Here is a 12,629-nt window from a genome sequence, read left to right on the forward strand (position 1 = left end):
CTAAGCTTCACTTCAAAAGGTGTGGGAGGAATGCGGCTGAGGGAACAGACGGCGATTTGGTGATGTGCACGCACATTTTAGGTCAATGCGCAAGCGCATTGACCTAAAAGCCACGGGCACAGCACCAAATCGCCGCAGTTAGGTAAACTTTGTTTAAAGCCCTATAGTCTCGCTCTGCTCAATGCGCATGCGCATTGACAGGCGAGACCTAAAAAGCATGCCCTCTTAAGGAATGCAAGGTGAGGTAAAACATATGAAAAGTGAACAGGGATTGCATCACTGACTTACAAAACATAACAGGTTTTTATGCTCCTCTTTGACATAGCTGTCTTTTTGCCACTTATGGGCATGAATATAGAGCCAGACAGCGGGACAAGTTTCAAGGCCTGGTTTTAATTACTGCCAGGTCTGAGACCACTCCCCCCACCCCCACGCCCCCCCCCCCGACCCGGCCCACTTAAAGCGCTGTTGGTCCCATGGGAGCCAGCCCTCTGGCACATCCCTGGCGCTTGCACCTCTGGTCTTCCTCCTGGCCTCAAGCCCGTATGTGAAGTAGATTCGCTAGCCTAATTAAATCAGGCGCGCATTTTCAAGTTCAACATCATCCGATATTATCTCCTAGGCAAAGTTCGGGCGCCCAGAAGAGCCTACTTATCATGTGCAACTGCACTGGGGAAACCTGGTGTACAGGCCGAACTGGACAGCAAAAATCACGAGGCCATGAAATAAAACAAAATGTTCGGCATTACTTAAAGTAGAAAGGCATAAGGTGCTATAGAATCAAACACATGTTACGTGGTGGTGTATGTGAGACGAAACGACAGGTGCTTTATTTCACCAGCTCTTAAAACGGCCAGAGTATGCCCTTCTGAACAGGAAAACCCACACCAACTCCTTTCTTTGTGGGCCGCGCCTCGCACAGCAAGCGTGCACATTAGCCACTCACCCAGCTATTCAAGTCTCGTGGGTACTACTGATTCACCCATATCTCAAATGAACCCCTGAGGTGTGCCTAGCTGCCCGTACCACTCTAATGGATTTAACTTTCGCGCATAGAGCGCGCGAAGCAGTAGTTCAGGCTTCCCTCAAACACGCCACAAACACAATACAGCACAGTTACATCACATTTAATACTGAGGTTGAAACACAAACAACAAAATAGAATTTAGCCCTGGACGCTGCAAGTCCTTGTTACTCTCGGAACACCTAAAATGCCAAAGCCAATAGGTTTGACTTTAATGTGCTAAGAAATGCAGACCCCACCTGGGTTAGCACATTAAAGCCGGACCTATTAGCTCTGCAAAAGCGTGGATCTTACTCACAAAATGTGAGCCAATGTGACGATGAACATTTCTGTAGAATTCTATCGTTGTTTGTTCTGTGTTCTGTTTAGAACTTTGAGGTGGGTGGGATATTGAGGGGGCAGGTGGACGACGGTTGAACAGGCTGCCAGTTATGTTCTCACCTGCTGCTGTCGTTGGAATAAACTACATTTTATCTAATTACCTTTATGTGCCTTTATCAATTTCTTGATATGTTTTAATTTAGCTTTTTTCTTCATGACATTGCTGTTGTTTATCTTCACAGGAAGTAGCCCGCAAGACAGCCCTAGAAACTTCTCCCCGAGCGCTTCAGCCAGAAGGTAGGAACTAACTCCATGTTCTCTGTACTTGTCGCCATGAAGTGAATGCTCTTTTCTCTCATTTATTATCGAGTTCTGCGCCCATGGCGGAAGAAAACGTGCTCGTCCGGACCAGACACCGTGACCTTAACACGCCGGGTAGCTGAGGTGGTGTGTTCTAGAAAACAACATGCAATATTACTGAATGAAAATAATCCTGGTTAGTTAGAGCACGCATCATCTCAGCTTCGATGCGCGTGTAGCATGCTCATATAGATAGTCAACATTTGAAAAAAAATCCATTGTCACTTTCCAGCACAGCTATCAATTACTTACTTGAAAATTTACCCAAAGCTCCGCTCATGCTGCCCAACCCACATAATTAGCATAATTTAATTCGACCCGTTTATCCCAGTGCAGATTATAGGGTCTACTCAATAAAGCGAGAATTGCAGGGAATTGAGACAGGATTTTCAAACTTCAGGCTAAAGTAGCTGACTTGGAAACATTTTCCTGTTAAGCTGCATTGGAGAACTTTTCCAACTCAGCTACTTTGGCCTAAAGTTTGAAATTCCCATCGCAATTTTCTGCAAGACGCATGGCAGGGCTAAAAGTTCAATTGCTGGGACTGTCCCCGGGATAGTGAATTGGGGCACACCAGTAGGTGAGGGGGGGGGGAAGCAAAGACACTGACACCAGAAGTGTGTGAAAAAGGCCGCTTTTATTGGAATCAGGTGCACGTATAACACATCCCCCTTGGCCTGTGCCGCACAAAACTACTGCTCACTAATTAACAACTGCCTAACAGCCCCCCCACCCCCACCCCTAAATGTAAGCCCGAACATTGCAACAGTAATACAACAACATACGCTCATCAACCTGCCCCTCTACTAGATGCCCCTAATGACCTCCATGACCCCAAACCCCCGCTACCATGCAGTCCCAGGCCTCCAGCCAACCACCCTATTTCCTTAGGACAGCGCCCCACAACGCACCTGTTCCAGCGACAAAAAACACAACCTCAAACCTAAATAGTGCACCATCAACCAAAAAAGCCCCTCGGGACCAAATCCTCGACCCCCCCCCCCCCCACCCCGCAAAGGGAAAACACCCTTGGGCCTAACAATGCCGAAAAAACCCTGCAAAAAAGGGAGGGAGGGAGGGACAAAATCTATCTGCGACCTGGCTGCTGTGTCACCGCACCACAAACGTGCGCGGTGACACAAAATGGCCGGCTATATAGCCCCACGTCCAGAAGCAGCCCAAAAGGAGCCCAAACCGCCCAACCAGCCCAAAAACGCCGCTACGGCGATCCCCGTGTGCCAAACTTCCCCCTCCCCCCCCCCTCCCCTGGTGCCCCAAACTTCCCCGGGGGGGCGAGCCTCCCGTTGGTCGGCCACCCCCCCAAATCCCCATTGGGGCACACCAGTAGGTGAGGGGGGGGGGAAGCAAAGACACTGACACCAGAAGTGTGTGAAAAAGGCCACTTTTATTGGAATCAGGTGCACGTATAACACATCCCCCTTGGCCTGTGCCGCACAAAACTACTGCTCACTAATTAACAACTGCCTAACAGCCCCCCCACCCCCACCCCTAAATGTAAGCCCGAACATTGCAACAGTAATACAACAACATACGCTCATCAACCTGCCCCTCTACTAGATGCCCCTAATGACCTCCATGACCCCAAACCCCCGCTACCATGCAGTCCCAGGCCTCCAGCCAACCACCCTATTTCCTTAGGACAGCGCCACTCGAAAGTCGCTTACGACTTTCGACCCCCCCCTAGGACTCCTGTCTCCTGGGATACCTGACCACCCCCGGGGCCCCATCTAAAGCCTCCTTTAACTGCACTATATACAGCTCCATGCCGTACCTGGACAGGTGGACCCCATCCTCCAAGAAGAAATAGTGTGCACCATAGCGCAACTCCGGGTGCTCCATCCTCCCCACCCCTTCCCTTGCGCAGAAAGCGCGCATCTCACGATTGATCTTCCTACGAGCCCTGTCTATGGCCCCTGGGCGCTCAGCTCCCCTCCACACCCGCCTGGGAATAAACTCCGACCATATGACATGGCAGCCCGCCCATTGCCTCCTGATTTCCTGCAGGTCCTGTCTCATTTGCTTGAGCAGCGCCAAACCCTTGCACTGCACCAAGTCGTTCTCGCCCAGGTGAATTACCACCACATCCGGGCACACCCCCCCTTTCACCAACGTGCTTAACAACGGCAATAACTCATGCCAACGCCTACCCCCTTTCCCCCTCCAATGACATCTATACAACCCCGGATCCAATCCCAAATTGAGAGCCTGATGCCTGTCCCACTCCGCTCGTTCAGCCCGCTTGACGAACGAATGTCCCACAATATACAAATTCAGGACAGCCACATCCGGCCCCGCCACAGCACCTGCAAAGACACATATATGAGACTCGGGAATCATTGCGACAAAGCACCATCCGCCTCCCTCAACCTCACATACGTCCTGTAAGCGTCCGATTTCCACCGACCCAGCCTCTGAATCTCTTCCTTACCCCAACCCCGCCGTGCCGCCTCCGTCGCCGCCCCAATCCGAAAAGAATGCGTCCCGAACGCCAGGGGATCCTCCCCCAAGACCCGCAGTGCCCGCCGCAAGACCCACAATGCTTGAGACGCCGTCACCCCTCCCCCCCCACCCCGGCCAAAAACCTCCCCCTCCGACACACCACTTTCAGCCATCAACCTCCTGCCCCAAACCGCCGGGCACACCCCCTCCTTGTCGCCCGGCCCCAGCACCACCCAAGTACCAACCCCCCGCTGGTCCGTCTTCGAGCGTCTCAAACACACTGCCACTTCCCGGGCCCGCACCTCCACCTCTCCCCACAACACCCCCCGCCGCCCCCTCGCGCCCAGCAGCTCCGACACTCGAAACGCCCCAAAGAAAAGCCATGACATCAACGTAGAGAAACGCACCGTCTCGCCCACATCCCTGCACACCTCTGGTAGCGCGCCAATCACTCCTGCCAGCAAAACCGCCGAAATGGGACGGCGCAGCCGCACCGTCGCCCCACTCTCCCTCGCCCACCCCTCCAGCAGCCTGGTTCCCAACTCCCCCGCCGACGGAGGGTAACCCCACCACATCTTCCCCATGAAGGCCACCGCCGACAACTTTCCCGCAATTGACACCCGCGACAAGCCCCTGTCCATAAGCGCCAGCATGAATCTTACCACCTGTTCCTCGCGCTGCCACCTGTCCCCACACCGCACCGCACCTGACTGCAGGAATTCCTCCCACGCTAGCTCGTAAGCCTTCCACGTCGACACAGCCACTGACGTCTTCACCAACTGAAAGACCCGGCCTCGCCTACCGACCACAGTTCTTCCAGCACCGGCGTCCTGACTTCCTCCGCCGCCGTGGCTAGCCCATGGAACCTCTCCCACTGTGAACGAGACAAGGCATCAGCAATGTCATTGTCCACACCGGGAACGTGGCGCGCCTGAAACAGTATGTCATTTTCCAAGCACCGCAAGACAAACACCCGCATCAGTTTCAGTACCTGCGGATCCCGAGCCGACTGCCTGTTCACCACCTGCACGACGGCCATGTTGTCCACACGAAAAAGCACCCTCTTGTGTGCCAACGCCCCCGCCCACACCGTGACTGCCACCACCAAAGGGAACAACTCCAGGAACGCAATGCTCCTCCCGCCCGCCTGCCAGTGGTCCGGCCACTGCTCCGCACACCATTTTCCCTCCCAGTACAGGCCGAAACCACCGACGCCCGCCGCATCCGAGTACATGGTGACCTCCCACTCCCAGTCCTCCGCCGGCGCCATCGGCACCCCATTGAAACGCACCAAGAAAGCCCGCCACATGCGCAGGTCCTCCTTCATCCCTGCCGAGAGGCGCACATGGTGATGTGGCAATGGCAAACCCGACAGCGCCAGCCCCAGACGCCGGCAAAACGTCCGTCCGGCCCGCACCACGCGGCACGCAAAATTCAAATGTCCCAACAACACCTGTACGTCCCGCACCGTCACCTTCCTCCTCGCCAACATGTCATCCACCAGACCCAACATCGCCACCCGTTTGTCTTCTGGCAGGCGTGCTTCCATGGCGACCGAGTCGAGCTCGATACCGAGAAAGGACAACACCGTACTGGGACCGCACGTCTTCTCTGGCGCCAGGGGAACCCCAAATTCCCCCATCAACCCGGCCAAACCATCCAGCAGCCGCTGACAGTCCGCCGCACCGGGCCGCCCCACCAGGAAGAAATCATCCAGATAGTGCGTCACTGACTCCGAGCCTGTGCGCCTGGAAAAAACCCACTGAATGAAGGAGCTGAAACGCTCAAAAAGTGCGCAAGAAATGGAACACCCCATCGGCAGCGCCTTATCCACAAAGATGTGACCTTGAAACTGGATCCCCAGCAACTGGTAATCCGCCGGGTGCACCGGAAGGAGTCGGAAAGCCGACTTGATGTCGCATTTTGCCAACAGCGCACCCTGCCCCGCCGCCGCAACCAGACGTCGCGCCACGTCCACCGACGAATACGTCACAGACGCCAAATCCGCCGAAATGTACGCATTGACCGACTCCCCCTCCGGCCAGGACAAGTGCTGTATCAGTCGGAACTGCCCTTCCTCCTTCTTAGGCACCACCCCGATGGGGGAAATGATCAAACCTGGCAGCGGCGGCGCCGTGAAGGGGCCCGCCATCCGCCCCTCCCTGACCTCCTTGAACAGTTTCTCTCTCACTATGCCCCTGTGCGCGTTCACTGATTTCAGATTTTCCGCCCAGCGAGCAATCCGGGGACCTTCGTACCCCAACCGAAAACCCTCCCGAAAACCCCGGCGCAGCACAGCAGCATCCTCCGCCCGCGGATACGCCGCCAACCAGGGCTCCATCCGCTCGATCCTAACCGGCGTACGAGCCTTTTCCCAGAGCCCCTGCTCCCCCCCCTCTACCCCCACCCCTCCCTCCGCCTGAACCTCCTCTGGCAAATCCACCCCCCTGCGGAGGCAGCTGGCCTGGGGGGCCCCCGGTGCCCCAACACCGCAGCGCCGGATGGTTCCGTCCGCACGAAGAGCACTCATGCCGGAAACGGCACGCCGCCCGCCCGCAGACACCCCTATTGAAATCCCAACAGGCCCCGACCGCAGCCTGGCTGCCAGAGGCGCCCTGACCCACCCCCCCACGGGTGGGGCGCGCCGCAAAGGGGGGGGAAGCCAGCGGCAAACCGCTGGCCGTGTAGATGGTGCGGCCAAACTTGGCCCCTCCCATCGTCTGCTGGTACAAATCCGAATCCAGCTCCCCCCACTGGGCCTCGGGGTCCCCCGCCATGCGCGCCCGAAACTCCTCGTCGTAGTGCGACCAAGCATACCCGCCGTATGTCACCTGCGCCCTCCGGACCACATCCATGTATTTAAAGAGCGCGACGCACCTGTCCGGGAATTTCTCGCAATACACGCTCGCGTAAATGAGGAACGCCGCAGACCAATTGTCCAGCGTCAGGGGCACCTTTGGGCGCCTAGCCAACTCCTGCTCCTCCTCTTTTGACCCTTCCTTCGATGTCAACTCCCTATGCAGCAACTTCAAAATATCGATGTACTCCCCCTTCCAAATCTTCTCCTTCGTAGCCGCGGAAAGATGTGCCCCCAGCGGCTTGGTCAACCCCATGTACGGCAGCTTCCGCACCGGAATCACACAACTCTCCTTACTTCCCCCCGCCGCCTCCTTTCCGCCCGATGCCTTGTCGCCCGCCGCCTCAACCCCGCTTCCTTCGCCCGGCGCCGCCCCGCCTGACCCCGCGCCTTCTGTACCGACTCCCGCGTCCTGTACATACCGTCCCCGCACCAACCGCCACCCATCCTCCCCATCGCCCCCAGACCCCACGGACACCACACAACGCCTCTTAGCGCACCCCGCGCCGTCACCTGTCTTACCTGGCGTCAAGGTCGGCGTCCTTGCTGGATCCCGCCGCCTAACCAGTGGAGCCGAGGGGGCCGTCACTCTGGGTGCTTCCTGCCGTGCCGGCACCTGAAATACACTTCCAACACCATTACCAGCCCCCCCATCCTCCCGAATCTCACCCTCCTCCTCAGACTCACCATCCGCCGGTACCACACCCCCTTGGCCCCCCAGCTGGTGGTCCGCCCGGCTCAAACCCGCTCGCTCACGACACACCCGCATCAACTCCATCAAGTCCACACTCCCCCTCCTATGCACTACACTCGCAGGCAACTCAGAAATAGTCGTGTCCATCCTTACTCCCCCAACCCCGGCGGCCGTAGAGACCCATCGGGGAGGGGCCGGCGGAGACGCGTCTCGCCTCCATTCGCCCAGTCCCTGAGCCAGGTCCCTCGCTGGAGCTCGGCCGTCCGCACCAAACAGAGCCGGCCCATCCACTCGGTGGGTGGGAGCCGCATGCTGCTCCCCCGAGCGCCTTACCAACAGCTCCTGCCAAGGAAAAAAGGTGGAGTCCAGCATGCCAGGGTAAAAACCACCCCCGTCGCCCCCGCACGCGCTGCCCCCTCCGCCAAACCCCCACCCCATCGCCGCACCCCTCCCCCACCCCGCCGAATGGCCACCGCGCCGCGACGGGACACTCCCACCTCCTAGCTCCCAACCCCCTTCCCCAGCCCATCCCCCCGGCCCGCCCCACCCCCCGAAACCCCAACTCGGCCCCACCCCCCTTCCACGCCCCACTCCCCCCGCTCCCCCCCAGGCCACGCCACTGCCCCCCGCACCCCCCCCAAAACTCGCCACCAGCCCGCCCGGGCCCCCAACCCCGCTCCCAGCCCCCTCCTCAAACCCGCCCCTCCCAAACGCCCACCCCGACCCACCCCCCTCGCCGGTCGAGCCGCCGCCTCCCCTCATGCCTCCCAGCGCCTCCGACTCACCCCGCCCTCTACCCCGGCCCCTCTCCCCCTCCCGGCCCCCCCCCCCCCCGGCCCCCCTGCCCCGGCGACGACCGCCCCCTCGCCCCCACCCCCCCCTCCTCCTCCGATGACCCACCCCAGTCCAGCTCCGTGTCTTCCCCCCCCCACCCCCTCCTCTTCCACATCTGTCTCCTCAATGAGCAGCGGCGAAACCGCCCCCCCCAGCTCTACCCCCACCAACTCCCCGCGCCCCCCACTGCCACTTGTGCCCTCCCCTCCTGCAGGCCCCTCCGCACTCACCCCCCCCCGCCCCCCCCTCCAGTGCTCCCGCCCTCCCCATCCACAACCATCCGGGCCCCACCCCCCTCCCCCACACCCCCCAGGCCACCCGGCCGTGCCTCGAACGCGTCACTCACCTCCTCGCGTCCTCCCCCCACCCCCCCCTCCCCTCCGGTCACAAAAGCCAGCGGCCTCTTCCGCCCCGCCTGCCGGGCCTTCCGCGCCCCCCCCTTTGACTTCGCGGGAGCCTTTGCCGGAGCCTTGGTCACCGCCCGGCCTCCCCCATCCGCCCCCCCGCCCCCCCTCCCCCCCCGCTGAACAACCCGCGACCTCGGCGGGTCGCACGCCGCCACAGCTGCCGCGGCGCCGATGGCAGCGCGCCGCGGCGGCCTCACCCTCAAGTCGGGCCGCATCAAGTCCATGCGGCCCGCTTCTTCTAAGAGCCGCAGCGCCTCCACGACACGCGGGTCCGTCGCCGCCATCCAAATTCTGCACGCCCCCTACCGCCGACACAGGTCACCGCTCCTCACACCGCCTGAGCGCCTCACACGCCTCCGCGTGAAACAAACGGCTCGAAAAAACCGCGCACCGCCGCCACACAAACCGCTGGGCCTCAACTCCTAACTATTCCTGCCACAAAATCTATCTGCGACCTGGCTGCTGTGTCACCGCACCACAAACGTGCGCGGTGACACAAAATGGCCGGCTATATAGCCCCACGTCCAGAAGCAGCCCAAAAGGAGCCCAAACCGCCCAACCAGCCCAAAAACGCCGCTACGGCGATCCCCGTGTGCCAAACTTCCCCCTCCCCCCCCCCCTCCCCTGGTGCCCCAAACTTCCCCGGGGGGGCGAGCCTCCCGTTGGTCGGCCACCCCCCCAAATCCCCATTATCCGGCACAGTCTCCAACTTGCGAGACTGCCCCGGCAAAAACGGGACAGTTGGCAGCTATGAATATGCCATGGCACACCAATAAAAGAATTATATTACACAATGAGAGATTCACAGATAAATATGCAACCATTAAAAACAAGTTGAGATCCTCTCAATCGTTAGATCCACAATTTCCATAATTCGCACTACATGATCAGCCCAGTGGAAAGGCAGTAAAGGATAGAAAGAAAGATTTTCATTGATTAAATAACAGTCTACAAGACAGTAGACGTATATTTTATGTACAAAGTAAAGCAGAACAATAGCATACGAATATGACCTGCTTCTGATTGCAGCAACAAAAGCGAAAATTCTGTTAGCTTGTTTCTTTTACATAGTGGTAGGGACCATAAGCTAGGTGACCATGTTGCTGTGTTAACAGACTTGTTTTACTAAAATGAACAGTACTGTTTTGAATGGACATGAAAGAAAAATGTCTCTTCGATCTGTGGTGTAACTTATTGGTTTATGTGGGTGTATGTAGAAAGGTTATACTCATCTCGAAATACCTTAGTTTTGTTAGAAGTGTTCATTTCTTAATGTAGCATTTAATATCCGCTAAAACCCACGTCTAAGTTCCTGCAAGACCGGTATTTGCATAGGACCACATAGTATGCTAATATGTTGGTAATAGGATTCAAACCCATTGTAAGAATCAAGCTCTGCGCAGATAGGAGTTTCCAAATTTGGGTTTATTATCATGAAGAAAAGGATCCCATCCACAGGAACCATACAGACACGAAGGAGGCTCAGCTTCAACTGACAGCCTCTTACATAGACATTCCAAAGCTCCTGGCAACAGGAGCAAAGACCTAGAATGCCACACATCTCCCTCCTTTACAAAACAGAGTAGAGCAATAAACGAAATATATACAAGGATAATGAAAATGAACATAAGAGAAAATCACATAACATAAGCAATACATTTACTGTACATAATCCTTCAAGTATGTGGGATTGGAAGATACTCTTGTGGACCTACGTACAGTGCCTGAAGCCCTGACAAATCCCTTTGAGCTTGCAGAAGTGTTATTTAGACCACCAGAGAGATTAGTGTTCTTTGAACCAGCAGGAGACTTTTTTGGACCACTATAACTGTTGCACAAGCTGGTACCAGAACCTTCGTATAGTGGATGAAAAGGTACCAGATCATCTCTAACAACAACCACTCTGTTCAAGTTCCATAAAGGGTGATCAGCAGTTTTGACTGCATTCTTAAAGATCTTGATAACTTGCAAAAGTTTAAGGAATGTTGTAGAAGAGGTTCTTCTACAAGGATTCTTAATTAGAACCCAATCTCCCACTTTCACAATAGTCTCTTTCACACGCTTTCTCTGGTCATTAAGCTCCTTGCGAGCTACTATTTTTTTTGATTCAGTAAGTTTACAATCACGCTCATCACAGCTCCCACCCTGAGCGTTTTGTAAGTCATTTATCCATGTAGGTGCCACCAACATGTTGGGACGTCTTCCCCTGAAAAGTTCAAAAGAGGTTTTCTTAGTTGTGGCATGAGGGAACACCCTATAAATTTCAAACTTCTTAAAAATGTCATTACGCCAGTCTGACCCAGAAGATTTAACCATCTCAATCGTCTCTTTAAGGACATGATTGAAGCATTCCACCATTACGTTGGTTTCAGGATGGTATAAGGCACACTTCTTGTGCTTAATGCCATATTGAACTAGGAACTGCTGAATTTCTCTGGAGACAGACTGAACACCATTGTCGGTTAGTATAGCATCAGGGATTCCTTCCCTGGCTGTGCGTTTTTGCAAAAATGTTTTCACCTGCTTAGTCTCTATGCCAAGTGTAACAGTTCTTTCAGGCCATCTGGTGAATAGGTCAACCAGAACAAGAACATACCACTCTGAGCAATTGGAATGAACAGGACCAAAAATATCCTGTCCGACTTCCTTCCAGGGATCATCAGGGCGATCTCATATGACCATCGGTTTAACCTTTGACTTGGCTACCCTCTCACTCAAAGCACACTGCACGCAATCCCTGGTAGAGCGCTCTACCTGCAAATCCATCCTTGGCCACTAATATGACAACCTCAGTCTCTCTTTGGTTTTCAACATCCCCTGATGTCCAACATGGGCCAAATCAAGAAGATCATGCCTAAGGACAGACAGAGGAATTCCTCTCAAACCCCTCACAAGTACACCACCGTGATCTGAGAGTTCATCCTTGACATGCCAACATTTTTCTAACTCCTCATCACCCTCGGGTTTGGTTTTCCAACCTGTCTTCATACGTACCAAAACCTCAACTAACACACTGTCAGAAAATAAAGCTTCAACCTGCCTTTATCGAGTAATACTGTCGCACTCTATGCCACACACCATGTCTTCATCATTTTGTAGGCAATCATCAGATGAAGTTTGTTCACCCAAATCAACCAGACGTGACAAAGCATCCACAACCTTGTTGTCTACTCCAGGCAGGTACTTAATTTCAAAATCATAGTCTTGCAGACCCACTACCCACTTGGTGATCCTACTAGACACAGCATCAATGCCTTTTTTCTTGAAGATTTCACACAGGGGCTTGTGGTCAGACCTAACTTCAAACACATTGCCCCACAACAGATTTTGGAGTTTTTTAATGGACCTCAATACAGTGAGAGCTTCTCTTTCTATAACAGAATATCTCAATTCAGCTCCCCGCACACTCCGTGACAAAAATAAAATTGTCATCCTGGCCTCGATTCTTTTGAAGTAGAACGGCACCAAGACTCTTCATACTGGCAACAGTTATCAAATAAGATTTTTTTTGGGGATCAAAGCAACTCAATTTGGGTGCAGTGTTCAATTTCTCCTAGAGATTACAAAACTCATCTTCACATGCCTGGTCCCACACAAATTCACACCCCTTGTGTAACAATGATCTCATCTTGACACAGAGAGAGTCGAAGCCCTGCACAAACTTGCTATAAT

At 55.1% G+C, this 12,629-nt stretch overlaps 1 protein-coding gene across 6 annotated transcripts in view; it reads left to right on the forward strand.

The window, feature by feature from the left end:
* Positions 1 to 12,629, forward strand: part of MAST4 (microtubule associated serine/threonine kinase family member 4) — a 1,958,993-nt gene that overhangs the window by 1,545,846 nt on the left and 400,518 nt on the right. For all 6 annotated transcript variants that reach the window (XM_078675181.1, XM_078675182.1, XM_078675184.1 and 3 more), the window contains one exon: positions 1,588 to 1,642. In XM_078675181.1, coding sequence (XP_078531307.1) covers positions 1,588 to 1,642 — 55 coding nt within the window. The remainder of the gene's footprint in view (positions 1 to 1,587; positions 1,643 to 12,629) is intronic.

Source organism: Lissotriton helveticus, chromosome 2_1, assembly GCF_964261635.1.
Source record: "Lissotriton helveticus chromosome 2_1, aLisHel1.1, whole genome shotgun sequence".
In the NCBI taxonomy this organism is placed as follows: Eukaryota; Metazoa; Chordata; class Amphibia; order Caudata; family Salamandridae; genus Lissotriton; species Lissotriton helveticus.